The sequence below is a fragment of the Aythya ferina genome, assembly GCF_964211825.1.
Source record: "Aythya ferina genome assembly, chromosome: 3".
NCBI classification, from domain to species: domain Eukaryota; kingdom Metazoa; phylum Chordata; class Aves; order Anseriformes; family Anatidae; genus Aythya; species Aythya ferina.
In genome coordinates, this window is record NC_140298.1 from 71,647,978 (window position 1) to 71,668,711 (window position 20,734).

Here is a 20,734-nt window from a genome sequence, read left to right on the forward strand (position 1 = left end):
TTTGAGAAAAAAAAAAAAAAAAAAAAGGGCGGGAGGGCAGTTTTTAAACCTCTTTATACCTAAAAGTCTATTTTTGAGCAATTGTGTATCTGGCAAAATGATTACTTGGTCTTCATCAGTAGTCTTTGATGCAATCAGCAACATATCATTTTGAATTACCAGGAAAAAAGGATATTCTAAAACAAAAGGTATTATGAAGCCAATGCAATGTTCCAAATATAGTGTATGTTTACCTTCTATATAAATGCATTTCCATATTTGTGCTAGTTTTCTAGCTAATGTTTTCTTTCCAGAACCCTTAAAATGAAAAATACACATTTAAAAGAAAAATAGTCAGAATGAAAAAAATTCATATTACACAATAAATCATATATATTTTACATGATAAAAACAGTTAAAAGCAGCCATTGTGAACTCTGCACTGGACAAACACAAACATTTATTTTAATACCATCCCTTATTTTACACTTCCCAGCATTGCTAATATACTGTCACTGTCCTTTGCAGTTGAGTATCTCCAAAGCAATGGTATTGGCTTCGTTTCTGAGTAATTATTTTTAAAACTCAGCTATGATTTGTCCATAAATTCCTATGAGAAACTCTCCAGGATTAAAATTATCTTCAGTCTCAGAGAAAATTATGATTAAAACCTGTATGGTCATATTTCTGAATAAGATACATAGGGATAGTGCTTTTTGGCTAAACAATGAAAACATAACTATTGCCCTTGTTACTCCATAGACCTCTTTTAGATACTGACAAAATGTTAATCTTATCACTTAAATTAATCCCAAGGAACCAACATCACCAAGAATAATGAGTCCTCTAAGAGTATGGCTACCTGAATGGGATATTGCAAATTCACCATCTTCCACCCTTAGGATTAGTCCCTTTTGACAAGGGTATTCAAAAAGACCTTTTTTTTTTTTTTTTTTTTTTTGCCAGTCTGTTTCTCTGTTTGCCCTAGATAAATTTTGTTATTGAAAATAGTAAAAACAAAACAAACAAACAAAAAACAGACACAAATAAATCACACTCCCAGTTAACTCAGTATCAAACACTCCAGCCTAGTCATAGCTTGCATCTTATAGATGTGACAAGAATATACGCATTTGTTTTTGCTTTAATGGCACTATTTTTTTAGCTGAAAAGAAATATCTTAAAAAAGACAGATTGACGCATTAGCTGTATAAATACAAGGTATTATCATAAAAATTGAATATTTAATACTGTCCTCTTGGCCAGGACAGTTCATTTTCAATCCTTTGTTAAAATTCGTAAACCTGTCAAGCATTAATATCAATCATTTACTGAATGTAATGATTTCAGAAGATAATATCTATTTCCTAAATGTTTTTTGCATTGCCTTTCACTGGGCACTTCATGCTGTTTTTGTTTATAAAAATGCAAAGTTACTTTTTCCATATAAAGTTAGAAGTTTGAGCTTTGTTTAAAACTTGAGAAGCCAGACCACTGTAGCTGTCTACTGAGCTGACTGCATTCTTTCATGTCTCACGCTGACCAAAGGTTCACTCGTCAGCTATCAGCTTATGTTCTGTCTCTGCGAAGCTTGTATCTCAGCCACTTGCAGAACAATACCCTGGGTTCTTTCCCATTTTGGTCAGGTGTAAAGATTTGCAGTTAACCTTTACCCAGCAACTGGTGCCAGGAAGTAAGAAAGGATGCAGAGCAAACACTAGAGCCTCAGGCTTGCTGAAATAAGTTTTTGAAGAAACCAAATGTTGTAGCTGCATCTTGGCTGTATGGACATTCCCCATGACATAATCTGTCACTGTCATGTAACGATACATCCTGGCATACCGCACCACACAGGATAGGTGTGCATTAGTATGTGGTGTGGCCCAGACAGGGGGATGTGGAGTGTGATTTGGTGGGTCAATAAGCACTGAAGTTCGGGTTGGTTGCCAGCTCTAGGTGCACATCACTTAACTCTGCCTGGATAGCACAAAGCAGATTTATGTACGGTCATTTCAGACTGTGTTGTGGTACCTACTGAAATTACACGTACATGCAGAGGGCAAGCTGCTAGAAGACCTTGTGTTCACACGGCTTCCCGTGCTCTGAAGGCACTGTCATGGACAACTGCAGTGCTTAAGAGGAAAGCAGCTTCCAGTGTATCAGTTGTATGTTTTGGTACATACCAGGTTTAGTTCAGACTTAAGGCATGTAAAAAGAACCCCCTTCAGCACACTAAGGGGCTAATGTAAGAGTCTCCCATACTTGGGAAGAAGAAATCTGAGAAGTCTATAATTACAAAGTATCAATCTTTCCTAAGTCAAGGAGGCCACAAATTATTTGAGAAAAAGGGAAAGCTTCAACTATAATTCTAATATAGCGCAATTCTTCTTATCAGGATACCTAGAAGGATTTCAATTATTCCCAATCATATAACATCTAATTATGTCAAAGTCATTTAAATATTTAATATCTCATTGCATGCCTCTAAGTCAGTACATTAACCTGAAAGTTCTTTTATGCCTATTTATGTCTTTGTCAAGTTTACTAAAAATTAGAATATTAAAATAACATAAAAACAATCTGGTTGCCAATACGAAAACTTTTAGTATTTTGCATATTTGCCAATATGTGACTTTATTTATACTAATAATGCTTTCAAGTGCATTTAACCTGTCATTCAGGCCCCAAAGTGGCCTCGGTCAATATGATCAATATATTTACCTCACTCTACAGGATTTGCAAAGTGGAAAAGATAAAATATAAAGTAAGTGCCTGCTTTTCTTCAGTGTTACTAAACCAATGCTTTTGAAAGGAAAAGTAACATTTCTAGCAGTGTATCTGAAGAAAAAGAATTAACTTCTATCAGACATCTTACGGGCTTTCCCAGGACAATTAAGCAAGTGGGCTTGGACAACAGAAAGGATTTTTCAGCTTCATCTTCATCGAAGATGTCTGTAAAGGGCAGAGCTTGTTTTTCTCCTTGTGAAGCCATAATGTATCTAAGATTGAAAGAAAAGACAGCTTGTTATAAAATATATTTTACATACGTATAAAATGACACATTCTTGAGAGAACAGAATAACACAATACAAGGCAAACTGCTTTGTTACAGCAGATGTAATAAGAAGGAAAAGAATTTAGTGAAGATACACAATGCATCCAGCCTTAAGAGAGGATGTGCTTCGGAAAAATAAGGGATTATTGGAGCCACCCCTGATGTAACTATGCTGATGTTGATAACAACTTATCCTCTTCTTTCTGACTCTCCAACTGTTCGTAGTATTTCCTAAAACAGCCTTTATTTGTTTTGTTGCCTTTTCCTTCCTTACCCAATTACCACATGGCTGGAACTTCTCTCTGGTCCCTGGAATGGGCCTTGCCAGGACCTCTTGTGAGCTTCAGGCAGAGAGGAGCCCCACCACTGCCAGCGAACTACTCACTGTGTCCACAGCCAGGTAGAGGCATAAAGCTTTGCAGAATTAAATCACGGCTCATGATCTGTCCCGCAATCCTCTGGTAAATCCTGGGACATCCAGCGCTATGCCACAACGGGAAACAGAAATTTCTAAGTAAAGTAAACTAGAGCAGAAATTGGGTGCACCTTTCAAACAAATTGAGTCCAAAAACGTGAGGAGCGTGACGAAAAGTGATTTGAAGAAGGCAAAGCGAGAACTCGCTTTTTTTTTTTTTTTTAAGAGGGCTTCTTAAGTCTCAACCTCCCCCAGAAAATTCACTTTTGAGTTAAAAACCAAAAAAACCTCCTTCAGAACGAAAGGCCAGGAAAGGTTATCAGCTGAGACACGTTGAGAGAAAGAGAGAAAGATCGTTAGGGTCGACATTTTAACGTTAAAAAGCAAAACACAGGCACAGCCCCCCACACCCACCCCTGCCCCCTCAGCGCCCGGCCCCGCACCTCAGCTCGCCCCCGGGCCGTTACAGGCGGCAACGGCCGCCGCGCGCGCCACCGCCCTGTGTACCCCGTCACCATGGCAACCCCAAAGCCCCGCCCATTTCCCCATCTGACCTCGCCCCTTTCCACCTGGCCACGCCCCCTCCAGCCCCCCGCGGGGGAGCCCACGCGCGGCGCCGCCCCACGCCGCCCCCCCGCCTCACGCCGCCGCGCGCATGCGCAGTGCGTCCCGCCGCCGGGGAGCGTCCAGTGCGGCCTGTGGGGCCGTGTCGCGACAGGCGGGCCCCTGTCGCCTGTCGCCCCACGCGTGAGCCATGCCGGCCGCCGCCGCGCCGCTGATCAGCTGCGTGCAGAAGCTGGTGCTGTACGAGACCAGGGCCGTAAGTAGCGGGTGGGCCCGGCGGGGAGGCGGCCGGTGTGGTGTGGGGCCCTCTGAGGTAACCCTGAGGTAACCCTGGCCCCACGCAGCCTCCTCCTTTCCTGTCACTGCGCCCCACGCTGCTGTTTCCTCTCGGATCTGAGGTAACACGAAACTGTATCCCCAAAATTCACGATGGAAACCGTGAGAAGGCGAGGAAAGGATGCCTTAGGTTGTGAGCACAGTGGAGTTTACACCAATCCTGCTGCCCATTCCTGTAAAAGGCCTTTGTATCAAAAGACAAAATGGATGATAAAGTAAAAAACAATTCAGAAAGTGTTTTTTTTCCCTTTTCTCTTTATTTTTTTCTCCTTGAGATAAGAATGCACTAACATTATTGGAGTCAAACAGGAAAGACTCCTAGAGGTGAGGAGAACTGAGTTCACAGTGTCAATTGAAGCAACAGAGAGCAAAATTCTGTGTTTTCTATTAACATTTATATTTAGGGGAGTTGCTGAGACTTTTTGAACAGCTTGGATCAAAAGTACCATGGAGATGCAAATTATATCTCTTGCTTATCCTGGGAAGTTGAGGGCTTGCTTGTTTAGAAGTCATCGAACTGAAACAGTTTCATTCAGATCAATTCCAATAATCTTTCATTTTACGCATATGTTTACTGTTGAAATGCACACCAGAGGGCAGCCAAGATACTTCAGGAATCTGAAGAAGAAGAAACAAAAGATATTTTCTTTTCTTCTTCAGAAGATTGATCTTGTGTGTATGCCCCAAGTGACACCCACCTGAAAGCAGTAGGCTGATTCACTGGAAATTTTCATTCCCCGGAGGTGGTCTGACATTGAGCAAAGCAACTTGTGCCATCCCTGTAAAAGCATATCACTTACCCATTTTCAGGGTTTTATGAGGCTTAATTAATATTATTTTATTCTAATCAGGTTCTTCTACAGTCTTTGTCTCCATAGTACCCAAATGACTTCCACAAGTTTATTAAGCAATGTGACTTGCATAATTACTTGTGGATTTTTCTGCCTTCTTCCCTCAGGAAAACTCTGTGGGTTTTTTATGCATTTAATTTCTCCTCAAAATAATTTGAAAGTTTTTGTATTAACAAAACGAGGTCATAGAACCTGGTTAGCTTATGCTGAGGTTAGTCTGTAGTCAGACAGGAGAAACTGTAATGTAAAAAATGATTTGACAGAAAAAGCTACACAACTTTTACAGAATTATGAAGTGCACTGGTTTATATAGATGGTTATTTATATAGGTGGTTATAGATAGTATTTGAAAATTGTTAAAAGTAATGAACCATCTACTGGACCATCTAATTAGCTAGCATAATTTTCTAGCTAGAAGTTGCTGTGAAATTTTGTCTCTCTGGAGTGACTTCATTAACAAGAGAGAAAGAACCATCCAGGAATGGCGATGACATAGCGGAGCAGAGGATGGAGCTGGGGCAAGGGCAGGAGTTTTGTGAAACTCAGGAAAATGTTGTTTCTGTCTTAAATGTCTTGGTGTAGTGCCAGGTATATGGGCAAAAAAAAAAGATAAATTTATTCTTAATGGTGTGTGGGGGATCTGAGACCATTTATAAGTACAGCAGTGCTTGGTGGAATAACAGTAATGAGAACACAATGAGTTTTGAAGGGTATGTGCTATTCAGCTGGAAGAAAAACACTAAAGCTGCAGTGTGGAAGCACAGCACTGCATAGGAAAGATATGCCTTCAAAGGCCTGCTGAGCTTTTTTTTTTTTTTTAAGTGGCAGATAGTTTATTTCCTTTGTCCTGTTTTCTCTCAGGGGTCATCACGTGTTCACTATGTCAAAAGGAGAGAGGTACTCATATGGATTTAGTTTTGCTGTGAATCCACTTTTCTGGTTGGGATGATAAGGGATTTGTGGATAAATGACCACAAATCAATGCACTTAAATGTAGTGGATGGATGAAGAAAAATAGGTATTTTCTATTACTATTTTTTCCTTTCAAAACTAAGTACTCAGGCAATTATGTTGAAGACTTAATAGACCTGAATGTGTTTTTTAGATTCCTTTAGTCTGAAGAGCGAAAATTTGTAGGAATCTAATCCACAGTCTGTGAAGGTGGAGAGGTGTGTGATGGGCCTGACATTTCACAGAAAGTTTTAAGTGGAAACCAAGGAGTTACTGGCCAAAAAACTGTGAGTTTACTCCCTGACATCTTGATCTCTAAAGAGCGCGCTGCCAAAAGTCATGCTCGGCTGATCACTGCAAAGGATGACAGAGCAGCTGCAGAAGTTTCTTCAGGCATGTGAATAAGAACAGAATGAGAAGTAGACCTGCATAGAGAAAGAGGAAACAAACTAGCTAGGTTGTTATGGCCCTACAATGAAATGAGCATTTATCTTATTTTTAAGTAAGAATGACCATAGTGAGTGAGGGGAAAAAGATAAAATGAGTTTATGAAAAGGGGAACAATCAATGTTGGGCTAGAAATAAAATTGGATGTATTCAACATGCTCTGGTTGGAGGGTAATAAATACCTCCATGCTGGAAACTTGAAGACAGGCATGCAAAACTGTGGTACTGCTGTAAATATTTTCAACAAGCTGTTCAAGTTCAGGGTGACGCTGTGACTGGAACATCAAATTAAATGCTTAATCCATCCTGAAGTCCTGTGCATAATTTTCTGGAGGAAAGTAATTGAAAATTGAGATAAGTGACATAAAGTGCAGTCTAGACTCTGAAAGATGCAGCCAGATTAGTCTGATTGTTTTGCTTACCTTCATCTAAAAATTAGATGGTCTTACGTATTTAAACCAAATGCTCTGCTGAGGTGCAGTGCTATGAAGAAGGCTTTTGGCTTCACACAAGGAAGGGAGGTTAGCAGAGAAGTTAATTGTAAAGTGAATAAGGAATCATCGCATGGGGGGATTTTATTTTTTAAGTAATGGATTTAGGACCAATATATTTTAGCATTTACAGTAATGATTGTGACTCCAAATGGGGCTGAGTTCTGAAATATTGCCAATAATTAGGATAATCAGAGTACAAATAGCATGAAATGGTGATAACCCTCAAAAGAAATAATTTGAAATAGAATGGTATACTATGAAACAATGCACCTAGGGACAGATTACACACCAACAGAAGTTTGGTGAGAGTTTATCAATTCAGAAGGTATATAGGAGGAAGATCTGGGTGTTTTATCTGAAAAAAAGATGGAAGGTTGAGCTGCTAAAGTGCAACTGTGAAAAAGGCAGATTTGTTCTATTGTGGTATGGTCATTAATGAGAAATACTAATGTATCTGTATAATGAGACCTTGTTTGGTGTATTGAGTGTGGATGAACAGAAAGTGTCCGCAAAAAATAAGAATTCATCATGGAAAAGGTACAGTGAAGGTCCAAAGAGGTAACAGGTGCTAGAGATACCTCTCTTAGGAGGGTCAGGAATGTTTCTTTAGTCTGTTGTAGCGAGTGCTGAAAAGGGATCCAGTTACTTATGTTACTAAAAGCATTCCAGTAGAATACGATGCTAAAGAGAGGAGAAGTATTTGGCTAAAGGAATATGTATAGATGGATGGTTAATAAATTTAGCTGAAAATTAGAAGGGAGTATCTTGAGATCCTCAGTGGAAGCAGCAAGAACAAAGTCCTGACTGGGACAGAAACACTTTGGTTGCACTGGGACAGAAAAGAATTACCAAATGTTGTGAATTTAGGATGGGGAGTAAGTAGCCATTTCTACGTGCCCTGAGAGTGGTGTTTGGCAAGCTATGGTTTAAAATTTCCCATCTTGAAAGTGTTTGAGGAACTTCAACAGACTGGTGGAAGTATACAACATGCTAGCTGAGTTTTTGCTGTTTCCAGAAACATCTTTTTGCTCCTTCTCTCTACCTTTCTTCATGTCATTCCGCCAGTTTGTCTGAGAGATGAAAGATACTCCCATAAGAGCTTGGGGCTCTATAGAAAGAAGGAGTATAGTACAGTTTTTGCTATGCCTTATGTCGAGGTGCAATGACTCTTCTCCCTGTCTCTGCTATAGTAAAGAGGCTGAACCTATATACTTTTAAAGCTTATATAATGCCTCGTTTAAGCCATGAAGAATTTCAGATTTACAATCAAGTTCACTATGTATTAAGACTACCACAAAATTATGAGGACAAACAAAAATTTGCAGAAGTTTTTTGTTTTGCTTGTACTCCAACTCCTTTTAGAAGAAGCTATTCTTACTGGTTTGGCTGAATCAAGAGATCGATAAGAGAGGGTGTAAAGCCTTTCAATTAGATTTCTTTGCTTAAAACTCAGTTCCAGGTGGAGGTGACGAACGATTGTTCCTGTCTTGTGATTGCTTAGTGATAATTGTGCAATAAATTAAGCTTCAGTCGAGATCTCAAGGTACTGTCTGCATGGTGTACTGCCATGGTTGGTGAAGTACAGTAAGCACTGTAATGGTCATGTACAAGGTGGAGGGAGGTGATGATGATGTTCCCTCTTACTCTTCTTGAAGTTAAGTTGTGTGTTTTCTTCCTCAAGAGTTTACTATTTAAGTGTTGCACTTTCAAGGAAACTGAAAGGGGCTTTAAGTTCTTCTGTCACCTTGAACATTTTGACTTCAAAGATGTTTCTTAATAAATAATGGGTATGAATTATGAAATTGAGTGTTGTGTGAATGTTGTTATTGATTTCCTCTCCCACACCTCGAATCCATGTGACTGTTAAAGTTAAGAGCTGGCTGCATAGATTCACATGAATTTGCCATGCTTTCCTCCTAGGCTGAGCAGTATTAATGAGTTATCTTGCTGCGTGGTAGCACCATACTGATTAAATGAATTAGTGAAATGAGAGCTGCCTACAGCATGTCAGTCTTGCAATCTGCACTTATTGTCAATTCCTCTAAATGTAAAAAATTACTTCTAGTCCATTTCCCTTAAATGAGAAATGGACACACTATACATTTGCAGCCTTTCTTATTTTAAATGAGAAATGTAATCGTTTTTAATATATATTTTTACAAAGAGGAATGAAAAGCTGCATAACTGGAGATGATTTGTCTGGAGAATTTCATGTGATTTCAAAGTAAGCTTTTTCTTTAATTAAGGTGTAGTTTGGTCCTAATCATAAACTGCATCCTTATTCCTGCAAACACCACCACACAGCTGTTAGTACATACGTGTTCCTATTCACAATCAGAGACAAAAATTTTATTGAAAGCTTCTTCATTTGAAAGTGTTGATTAGAAGAATGGTTATGAAATGTAGAACTTCTATTATTTGTGCCCCTTTTTTCTCTTTTTTTTTTTTTCTTACTTTTGCTGTTTTCCTTTGTCTGTCTGACTGCTGTTTAATTATCTTTCCTTTTCCTTTTTTTTTTTTTTTTTTAGCATTTTCTCATCAGATTGTCTGTCAAAGCTCTTATATCTTTCACTTTGTAAGAGTGTTTGAGTTCCAGTGTCATTGGAGAAGGACACCGACTCGTTCAAACTGGCCTGTTCCTGTGGGTCTTTGTTACACAATGCCACCAAGAGACACTGGTTAGGTTGCCATTGAGCTGCAAGTGTTTGCAGCCTGGTGGAAAAGGCCAAGTGGTTGAAGAATTAACAAACTCATATGTATAAACTGCTGAATTCTGTATAGCAAACAGGAAGACAGTTAACAGCTGTGGCAAGGGTAGTTGGACAGTGCCTGCTGTAAGATGCATTTTTTCTTCTCTAGACAAGTTTTCACCTTTCTTCATTTTTTATTTTTTTCCCTTTCTTGTACAGTGGAGTGAATGAGGTTTTTTAAGTTGTGAAGTTTGATTATATGCAAATGTACTTGCCTAAAATACTTATATCTAGAGCAGTTTATTAACTGCGTATGGAATACAGCTTATTTTATGTTCATCGAAATGGATCAAATCTAGAAGCATTGCTGATGTGTAATGTTATAATGGGCTTTGATTGCTTTATGTTGTGTCTTACGTGTTATGTTCTGACTTTTTTTTATCTAGAGGTTTTTTCTTGTTGGAAGTAATCCTGCAGAAACCAAGTACCGTGTTTTGAAAATAGACCGCACTGAACCAAAGGATTTGGTTATAATTGATGATAAGGTGAGTGCATCTCTTTTTAGATATTTTTTTTTCCAGTTGCTCCAAAAATACCATGTGTTATCCACTGGCTGAATTTTAATAGTGCATTTTAATCTGTTTGAACAAAGGTGTGGTACAGAATAACAGAGTCATGGAACAGTTGAAGTTGGAAGGGACCTCTGGAGGTCATCTAGTCCAAGCCCTATCCCTAGAGCTGTATCCACTAGATCAGGTTGCTCAAGGCCATTCCCAGTCACTCTTTGAACATGGATGGAGACTCCGTAACATCTCTGGATAATCTGTTCCAGTGTTTGACCATCCTCACGTAAAAATAGCTTTTTCTTATGTTCAAAAGGAATTTCTCTGTATTTCAGTTTCTGTCTGTTGCCTCTTGTCCTTTCACTGGACACCACTGAGAAGAGTCTGTCTCAGTCATCCTTACTCTCTTCTTTAGGTATTTTGAGACACATTGATAAGATCTCTGAGCTTACTCTTCTGCAGGCAAATCAGTCCCAGCACTCTTGGCCTCATATGTGAGATACATACATTATTAGCATGATAATGACTATATTATGGGGAGTAGTCTTGAGATCTCCAAATAGTACATTCACTTTAATGAAAATTTCCCAAGGTCTTAAGTTGGCTGTGTATATGCTCCTAACAGTTTTCTTATGTTTGCTTATGCTGTTCTGAATGCAAAATACTTTTAATTACTATTTAGCCAGGTTTTCATTGTTTCTAATATATCATATCTGAAGCAAAACAAATATTTTCAAGAAGGTTATAATTTAAAGCCTTAATGTGTAACAGTCAAGAGATGTTTGAATTCACGTGTGACTGTGATTATTACTGTTGCAGTGGACATTGTTTTTTGCGCATAAAAACTTTTTGTACCTCCTGGTAAGAGTGAAACAGGAGACTGAGGATGCAGGGCAAAAAATTGTTTTATTCTATATTAAGTAAATTCTACTGTTCTCTGACATGGAGTAACATCTAACTACCAAAGCAGTAACTTGAGGGACTTTTTATTTTAAAGCATGTGTATACGCAACAAGAGGTGAGGGAACTTCTTGGCCGCTTAGACTTGGGAAACAGAACGAAGATTGGGCAGAAGGGCTCTTCTGGGTTATCCCGAGCTGTCTCTGCTTTTGGAGTAGTAGGTAAGTATTTCATTTGGTTTTTATCCCCTTAAGGAGGGGAGGCTTACTGTGTCACACTGTACATCTTTGTCTCCCCATGATTTTTTTTTTAAACTGAAGATTTTCACATGGAATACGGTCTCCTAAATTTCAGAGCTTATCAAATGCTTTTTAAAGTAAAACAAAAGTCAGAGTTGGTGTCCTTTATTAGCTTGTATTTCTTCATCACATACTATTCAGGAAGATGACTAATTTTTATTTTTTTGGGGTTAAATTTTGCACTGAAATCTTCAAATATTTCTTTTTCATGTTTGAACAGGTATGACTGTCAAGTATGTCAACTGAATTTTTAAATGCTGATCGGCTGTCCGTTAACTTAGAAGCTATTAAATTCTTGAAGCAATTTTCTAACTAACTTCATATGAAAGTCACTACTTGCCTCCCTATTGTCAAATATTGAGTTTAATATTTGGATGGGTGATGTCTCCAAAGTAGATGTTAATGTGAGCTCTGACAGCCCCAAAGAATACTTTGTGCCTGATTGACATCAATATACACCTGAACATCTAAATCCAAAACGGCAAGGAAAGTAGAGACTGCAAGTACTTTAAAAGATGCTCCTACATTTTGTGTAACAACCAAATAAAAATAAAATAGTTTTCTAAAGGTGCAGATTCTGCAACCTTCCGTCTATATTTTTTTTTTTCTGCTAAAGAAAACCCCCAAACCAAAAGACAATTTGGAAGCTGTCAATGGATCCACTTCTTTTCAGAAATTCCTCAGATGAAGTTTGTCTCCTATTAATGTAGGGGTATTAATAACAGCTGAAGATAAAGATTTTTCTTATAGTCTTACAGCATTGGTTTTCTTTGCACAAACTACCAGTGTTCCCTACATAAACATATGATAATCTACTCAGTTGGCAAGTAGTCATGTTCAACTAAAATTTTGCATCCAAATTGTATGTATATCTATATGCTTCATAACAATTACAGGAGAGTTGACTTTCTGTGTATTGATTATTAGATATGGTGTACTATTTCTAGACATATTTTAAGAAGCAATATACTCTTTTGGTAATCCTCAGGTATTTATCTTGCACTGTTAAGGTACATGCTCCAGGCCTTTTATGTCTGGGTCCTATCTAATCTGAGGGAATTTAACAATTTATTTCTGCCTCCTGGTCAGGAGGACAGTGCTATTTTTTGTAGAATCTGAAATGACAGTTTTGCTCTGCTTTCTGGTTACTTTGTTAACCAGAGATGGTACATGTGGGTGCCCCAGAATGGGGGAGATGGTATAGTGTTTAAAAATAGAAAACACTACTAAGTGGGGAGGACCAAGCAAAATGGAAAGGCTAGATTCCCAGTCAGACTTTAGGATAACATTTGGTGAGATTCAAAAGACAAACAATGTTCGCTTAAGAGATTTCACTACCTGGAGGATGCAGGAAGAACTTCAACTGCTATTTAGCAACTGAAAGTCAATAGCCCAGCTCTTTCAAATGGAAGGTTTTGCTTCATAGTGTCAGCAGGGTCTCCTTTCCTTGTGGAGGTGAGAACATTTTTCCATGGCGGATAATAAGGGAGAAGAAAAGAATTGCCATTCATTCGATCACCTTGCAGCCTCCAGCAGTGACAGGGAGGAAAATGAGTGTGCTTACTCATCCTTCTTTAAGTTATAATGCAAAACTAAAAGAAGTTATAAATGCACTTTAAAATGATTATGATTTACTTTTTCCAAATTAATATATTTGTTGACAGTGCAGCAGTTACTGAGTTTCAGTCTTGTTCCTAGTAGCAACATCGCGAAGCAGCTATTTTCCAAGTGCTCATTCATACAATTTATTAGTTAATTAAACTTTGTGTTGCTGTGTTACTACTTACACTGTATTGAAAAGAAATTTTGGTTCAGGGGTGTTTATGTTTTTCTGTTTTTAATTTGAATTTATACTTTTTTTTTTTTTTTTGCATTGTATGGTTTATTACACATTTTCCTGATGATACATAACAAAGACATGCAAAGAAACTCAGTAAAGAAGTATGGCTATACCCTGTAGTGGTAAGGAATGAGTAGAGTTCAGAAGCTTTTTTTTAATACACAATAAAGCCAGACACTGCCTGTTCTGGACTTCAGCAGGGTCAAGCATATTTCCTGAGAGAATAAATGGCAATAAATTTGATTCTCTGAATGGCTAATTTTTGGTAGATTCTGGGAGACATTTCCCTACTGTTAAGGAGAGAGAGCATAAAGGTGATATTGTACCCTTGTGCTGTTTTGTGCCTGTTCCCAGCAAAGAATACATAAACCTGAAAAGAAAATTTGGTTTCCTGGGTGCTCTAGAAAATTTAGACTTTTGGTGTTTGAAGTAATTAGGCTATGCTTCACTCTGAGCAGTGAGAGACATATAAAAAGTAAATACAAGTCTCGTAAGCAGACAGCAACTTATTTGGAATAGTCTGTGTCTTAACTCTGCTACCTAATAATGAAAATATAAACAGTGAACGGGGGAGGGAGGGGAGAAGAAAAACAACAAACAAGCAAAAAAACCCAACTATTTGTACATTGTTTTATAACACATTGAGGTGAACATTAGGAGTCTATCAATAGCATTATTTTTATTTACACATATAATCATACATATAAAAATAAGAATATTTTTATGAAGTCCTGAATGGTTCTGATACTGTTTTTCTAACTATGATCAAATCAATCCAAACATCCAACTAATGGTATTTTAATACTTTTTTTTTTTTTTTTTAAACAGGTTTTGTCAGGTTTTTAGAAGGTTACTATATTGTGTTAATAACTAAAAGAAGAAAAATGGCAGATATCGGAGGTCATGCCATCTATAAAATAGAAGATACAAACATGATATACATTCCAAATGACTCTGTAAGAGTCACTCATCCTGATGAAGCCAGGTAAGTTATGGTGGCAAATGGTGTGTGCCTTTTGAATGTTTTCCAAGCAATGAGGAACTGGAACTAGAGATTTTGGTCACGGATTCCCTTTTGTTATGTCATTCAAACCATTTTATCCTAGTTGATAAATCAGTCCAGAAGAATGGAGAATGGGACACAAGTTCTGTGGCCTCTACCCTGGAGGGTACCTACTGCTGTTAGTCTCAGAGCAGTTTGTCAGCCTCTCCATGCCACATGTCAAAGCTGCATCTTAGCCATTCCACAGCACAAAACATCCAATATAAGCATTGTACTCTACAAAAGCAATGTAATGCTAATACTAGTTTATATTGTTTGGGGTTACTGTCCTTTTTTTTATCACTTGCATCATGTTAATCTCACCTGAAGAGATCTTTCAAGACATTCTGAGTAGGTGATTTAATGTCATCTTTCTGTGCTGTCAGAACCTTGTGGATGTTGGTGTTGTAAAGGGTGATAAACTCACCCATGGGTAAGTTTAGCTTCATTTTTCTTTCTGTGACTTCTTTCTGAATTAAAAAAATGGGGCATTTGATCATCAGGGAACCTTGTATGAAATGTACAAATAGGTCCTGATGTTAAATTTATCAGGATGGTGTAACTTTACTTCTATGTAACACCAGGTGAATGGTATCAATAAACTGCTTCTCAGTCTCTACCAACTGTGAATAGCCTAAAAGTTGTGATGGATTATGATAAACTGATGGCAGGTAATAAATGAAGCCGATGGCAATTATTAAAAAAAGTTTCCACGTTAAGATATGATTGACAGTATACCTCAGTCTCTCCTCTTAAAGTGCAGCAAACCATATTATCTAAGCTATTATTTCAATACCCATGGTGTTAGCCATTTTATCTTTCATAGGCAGTGTTAGAGTTTCTTCTGAGAATTTGTAAGTGTATAACAGGTTGATCTAGATATTTCTTTCTCTGTTCATTTGAGAATAACTGTGAAAATCTTTAATTTTTATATAGTACTGTTGGGAGTTTGCTTATGTAAATCCTAGAAATTTTGACCCACATTTGTGGAAAACAGAATTACAACTGTCTTTACAGCTGCCTAAAGAAAGGGGATCTACATGAGTAGACACTGTATAAAAAAAAATATTTATTTAATCCAATTGTTGACATTCTAGTGGAATTACCTGACTGTCAAAACAATTGCAGTAAGATAGCTAAAGAACTTATAACAAGAATCAATGTTTATATGTAGTTTACTTGCTGAGGTCCTGGTTGACTTTGGTCTGTATGGCTGGTAATAACTGTCTCTTTAACTTCCATTGTTTTTTTTAGGTATCTGAGAATCTTTCAAAATGTGGACCTTTCTAGCAATTTCTATTTTAGGTAAGTATTGATTACTAAGTCCTTTAAAGTAGTGTAATTACACTTCCTATAAGATTCTGCTTTTGGATTCTGATAATCAAGATCTTTAAGTTGTTATCTTAGGGAAGTTAGATGGATATGATCACACAGTTTGTCTGTTTCCTCTGACTTTTGAACCTGCTTCAACAAATTCATTGAGAATATAGCCTCTGTGAAGCTGAAAAACTTATAGAAATATTAATGACAGGTTAGATACTGAAATTTGTGTTTCACTGACAGAAAAACTGCAGTATGAACCCAGCACTAATCTGTTCTGTTTGCTATGCTGCCTTGTCAGTCTGCACATGAAGACCTTGTGGAGATCTATGAACTTGGAGGGGAAATTGTAGAGCTGAGGAAATTGTAAAATATAATGAGAGTTTTGGGATCACTGCTTTCTTGCAGTTGTAGATAGAAGGACATTGAACTGAAATTGATAAACAGTTCTGCTGCTCAGAAAATAATGGGATTTCTCTTTGCCCAGTTCTCAGATCGTTTACCTTTGTTTCATTCTGCAAGGTGTTCACAATAAGTGTCTCCTAGATGCAAACTGTAAACAGTTGCCAGTATTTTTGTGTGCTGTTACAGGCTCATTATGAAAACTGCAATTTTTTTCCTGCAGCTCTTCTTGATTGGTTTTCTCTAGTTAAGTTGAATGGGGAGAATGTAATACTACTTGCCTTAAATAAATAATACAACTGTTTACCCTTGCCAGATAACACAGTCGTTCTTTCTTTAAAAAAGTGGCGTATTTCAGGGGATTTGCTTGTCCTGTCAGTTTTTCTTTCTTGATCTCATTTTACAGAAATGGAGCTTTGCCTTGATTCTGAAACAAAAGAACAGAAATAGTACCCTGTGCAGAGTGTATTTTTCATAGGGCCTTCTTGGCATTACTGATTCACTTGCCTACTCTTTCATAAAGTGACAAGTCCCTATGTCTAGTCCCAGCTGCTATCACACATGAGATTTTTGGTACAGTAGAAAAATGAGGGAAAGGTTGTGCTAAACCTAGCAGTGTTAGTTACGAGACTTTGTCCTAAAACAAAACGAAACAAAACCTCTTAAAAGTACCAAAGTACCTAACAGTCTAGAACATGCTTCCTCTTGGAAAATAGAGGCTTTATGTCACAGCTGTATCAGTGAAGAAGAAACCTACCCAGGCTTCATGTCTGTTTCATGGCTTTGCACAGGAAGACTGTTTTCACAGTGCTGAAACTGCTTTTTTCTTATCTCTCAGCCCTAGTGTAATATAACCCCCATTTTTAATCTGCTTGGAGATGATGAACATATGCTGTTGCGGTGGTTGTGCCTAGAGGGGAAAGGAAAGGTTTCTTGTAAAACTCTCTGATAAACACATTTACCAGTTTAATTTTAATTGTTCATGGAAATATAGTGGATACGTGGGTTAGATGTCGTTATCATCAACCATAAATCTATACGCCTAATTTGTTTTAGATTGTTAATGAATATTTAGAATTTACTGGAGGGCCAATAATCACCAATGCTGCCTTAGGCTAAAGTGGAAGTCTCTTTGTACTTCTGATTTAAGTGTTGCATAAATTTGGTTTCTCCGTGGGGAAATGAATCCTAATGGCTTGTAAAAGTTAGCAGTAAGCATAGTGCTGTCAGTATAAAAGGCATGAGATGCTGCATTTGTTACTGTTATGGAACTAAATTAAAAAAAAAAAAAAAAAAAAAAAAGACAACTTTTGCTTATTCAGCAGTCCCCACTCTTAGGATGTATTTATGCTGCAATCACAAATTTCTGGTCAGAAAGTTTTTGTGGGTCAAATTTCTTCCTGCTTTGAGTTCAGGTAGTAGGTAGAAAGTGATACTTAAATTTCTGAAAATGTAGGTTGTCTCTGTATGGGTATTTCTAGTGGAATAGCTAGCTTTGATCATCTGGATTGCTCCTTAGAACAAAGGGAAGTATGTTTTCAGATAGGTTTTGTTCAAAAGCTGTGTTCAATTTTCAGTTATAATAAGAATATAAATACAGTTTCATCTATTGTAGCATAAACAGTTTCTGTGTTTGTAAAGCTTCTTTTGGAAACCATCTGTACCATTTGCCAGTATAGAATCAAAATTTTTGTATGTTGTTTAAATGTCATTTTTTAATGTATAACAGAATATGTTAAATAAAAGTATAGATAGAGAGTAAGGGCTTTCAGAGAAGTCTTATGCAATTACAATTATTAATAAATGTTAACTGTCTATCAGTTACAGCTATGATCTGTCTCACTCCCTTCAGTATAATCTTACTGTTCTGAGAATGCCACTTGAGATATTGAAAACCGAAACAAGTCAGACCCGACAAGAGAGTTTTGATATATTTGAAGATGAAGGACTTTCAGCACAGGGTGGAAGTGGTAAGCAAATGTAGCTTATAAAATAAATTTTGTTGGTCATGAGTACATTTAGAATATATTCCATTTAAGTTTTGAGAAACAGTTGTTTCTTCAATATTAATCAGTAGTCAATAAAGCAGTGAATTAATAAAAGATTACATAACGTACCAATTAGACATTTGAATTTGAACAATGCAATTTGTAGACATGATCAATCATAGTTTTACATTGCAGTTCAGGCAGATAATTGAGCATGCTGACATTTTTCAGCAATTGATTATTGAACTGATTTGTAGTATTCTCAATAGGATTGATTTACAAACAGAATAGGAAGCAATAACTGGTTAAATACTAACCCTTTTTTGTTTCATTTTGGGAAATACTTACTGCAGAGAAATTGTATGAAGTTAGTATCAACTTGCTGTATCAAGCACTGTCAGGAAGCCCAAGAATATTTGTTGATTTTGGTTGAAAACTACAGCCTTCGCTTTGGAGCTGACATACACACATTAGACAAAAGATTGTAAAGATGACCAATCAGACTTGAAAATTGTTCTCTCTCCCTTACGCTTTGCCCTTCCAACTCCGCTCTCCCACCCCATTCCAAAAAATCAACCCTACCCTAAATTCTTAATATTGGATTTCATTCTGTTGAAGCTGATGTTTCTAGGTTTTATTATCCTGTGACTTGCACTAATAATCTGAACGCACTGGTAATAAATTGTGTATTTTTAGGTATTGTGTCACCACTTTTTTTTTACTTGTTTAAACCTGTAATATTCTAATTTCTGAAGTGAGTAAAGACTCAGGTTCCAGATATATTGGAAACTGAATTTTAATATGCAGCCCAACAATAGCTGTGTTTCTTAGTGTCAGCACAAATTAAGAAAACCAGACTAAATTATGTAAGAAGGGGAGATAAAATACTTTTTTTTTTTTTTTTTTTTCAAGTGGCTAAATGCTATTCACAGTCTTCCAGAGCTGATCCAGAATTGAAAAGCTTATATAGTCCTCCTCTGAGAGTATTTTTGCCTGAACTGGAATTCACAACTTGATTTCTTTCTTTTATTATCAAATCCTCCGTTACCATGCAGAGATCTCTCTCTAGTATTGGAAGTATCAGAAACTTCTGCACAGTGTGTTGAAGACACTCAAATACTAAAGTGACTGGCTACCATAGAAAAATTGTACATCTCAATAAATGCTGAACTTCAGCAAGTGCTTCATGTTATCTGTGTTTGGCAAACTTCAAGGTAGATGTACATCTACCTTGTACTGGTAGATCAGAGTAGATGTTATGCTGGGTTGCAGCCAAGGGTAAATAAAAATAAAGGTCCAATGACCCCATGTTTAAAAAAGAGTCTAATGTAATTGAGTTTGTTTCTTAATCGTTAATGCTGTTTCATTGTAATGACTTCCTAGGTGTATTTGGAATTTGCAGTAAACCTTACGAAAAGTACGTGTGGAATGGGAAGCTGCTGGAGGCAGTAAAAAATACTGTTCATCGTGACTGGCTGCTGTACATCATTCATGGATTTTGTGGGCAATCAAGTATCCTTTTACCCTTGTAACTAATGGCAGTTTATTGATTTAAAAACTTTGAATGTGTGAAATGCATTGAACTATTTCTTTGTAAGGTCACCTTTTAATTTTATAATTATCGATTGCCTTTTATTTTCATTACTTCTCTAGGCTTTGTGGCTAAATATGGTTATGTTCTTTTTATATGGTTGTGATGCAAGTAGGCTGTATTCTCACAGAGGCACTAAGTAAGCATGGACTTCATTAATAAAGAGCTTGAGAAGATTTTAAGGCTCAGCTGTATCTTTCAAAGATATTTGAGGAAGGGCAGAAAAGCTAAACAGAACTGAATTGCTGACATAGAAATGCCCTCTAACTAATCCCCTTTAAAATAGTTTTTTAGTAAGTGAGATTTGAAGAAAATCTTGACTTTACGCTGTTTCTTTTGGAAGATGATGATAGACCTCCATCACTTCTGCAGCAATTATGTTAAATGTCTCTATTTACATAATAGTACTAGGAGAAAACAAAAACAAAAACAAAAACAAAAAACAAATGCATGCATGTCTCATTCCAAAGAAATGCCATCTCAATATCTTAGTCGATAAGAATTTAGTATATTACGGGGATGTTGGATTTTAATCATCAACAGTATAATGCTAGTTAAAATAGACATACTTCTCTTCCGTATGTTGTGAGGAGGTATTGATGTATTGTGATGTAAATTTCCTTTTCAAAATGCTTCCAAAATGATTGTTGAAAAGGGCAATGTTTTCTCCCAACTGCAAAAGAAATTTGGAAGTGATATTCATCATTATAAGGAGATTTTAGTAGAACAGATGTTTTGTACCCCAACTTTTTTTTCCTAGAATTTATTTTTGCTCACATGAATTAAGCAAACAAAAATCATGTACAACATGTAAACCTTAACTTCTCTTTGAAGAACTGTTAATTTATGGTCGCCCCATATATGTCACTCTGATAGCCAGAAGATCAAGCAAATTTGCTGGAACACGTTTTCTGAAACGAGGAGCAAACTGTGAGGTAGAATAAGTGTGATCGCAGTGTTGTGTGGTAGTTCCCCCTTGTCCCCTAACAATGTAGAAAACATGAACC

The 20,734-nt window shown here is 37.1% G+C and overlaps 2 protein-coding genes across 3 annotated transcripts in view; one reads left to right on the forward strand and one right to left on the reverse strand.

The window, feature by feature from the left end:
* The window catches only part of AK9 (adenylate kinase 9), a gene marked incomplete at its 3' end in the record, with an annotated part of 64,850 nt that extends 61,017 nt beyond the window's left edge, over positions 1 to 3,833 (reverse strand). The window contains exons 1-2 of the mRNA XM_084512166.1: positions 2,855 to 3,833; positions 234 to 297 (exon numbers count right to left, since the gene is read on the reverse strand). Of these exons, the coding sequence (XP_084368292.1) occupies positions 234 to 297; positions 2,855 to 2,971 (181 nt within the window). The 5' untranslated portion in view covers positions 2,972 to 3,833. The remainder of the gene's footprint in view (positions 1 to 233; positions 298 to 2,854) is intronic.
* Positions 3,834 to 4,100: 267 nt separating this feature from the next.
* The window catches only part of FIG4 (FIG4 phosphoinositide 5-phosphatase), a 64,504-nt gene continuing 47,870 nt past the window's right edge, over positions 4,101 to 20,734 (forward strand). For both annotated transcript variants that reach the window (XM_084514213.1, XM_084514214.1), the window contains exons 1-8: positions 4,101 to 4,269; positions 10,229 to 10,327; positions 11,343 to 11,466; positions 14,213 to 14,369; positions 15,681 to 15,731; positions 17,970 to 18,118; positions 19,520 to 19,648; positions 20,562 to 20,662. In XM_084514213.1, the coding sequence (XP_084370339.1) occupies positions 4,204 to 4,269; positions 10,229 to 10,327; positions 11,343 to 11,466; positions 14,213 to 14,369; positions 15,681 to 15,731; positions 17,970 to 18,118; positions 19,520 to 19,648; positions 20,562 to 20,662 (876 nt within the window). In that variant the 5' untranslated portion in view covers positions 4,101 to 4,203. The remainder of the gene's footprint in view (positions 4,270 to 10,228; positions 10,328 to 11,342; positions 11,467 to 14,212; positions 14,370 to 15,680; positions 15,732 to 17,969; positions 18,119 to 19,519; positions 19,649 to 20,561; positions 20,663 to 20,734) is intronic.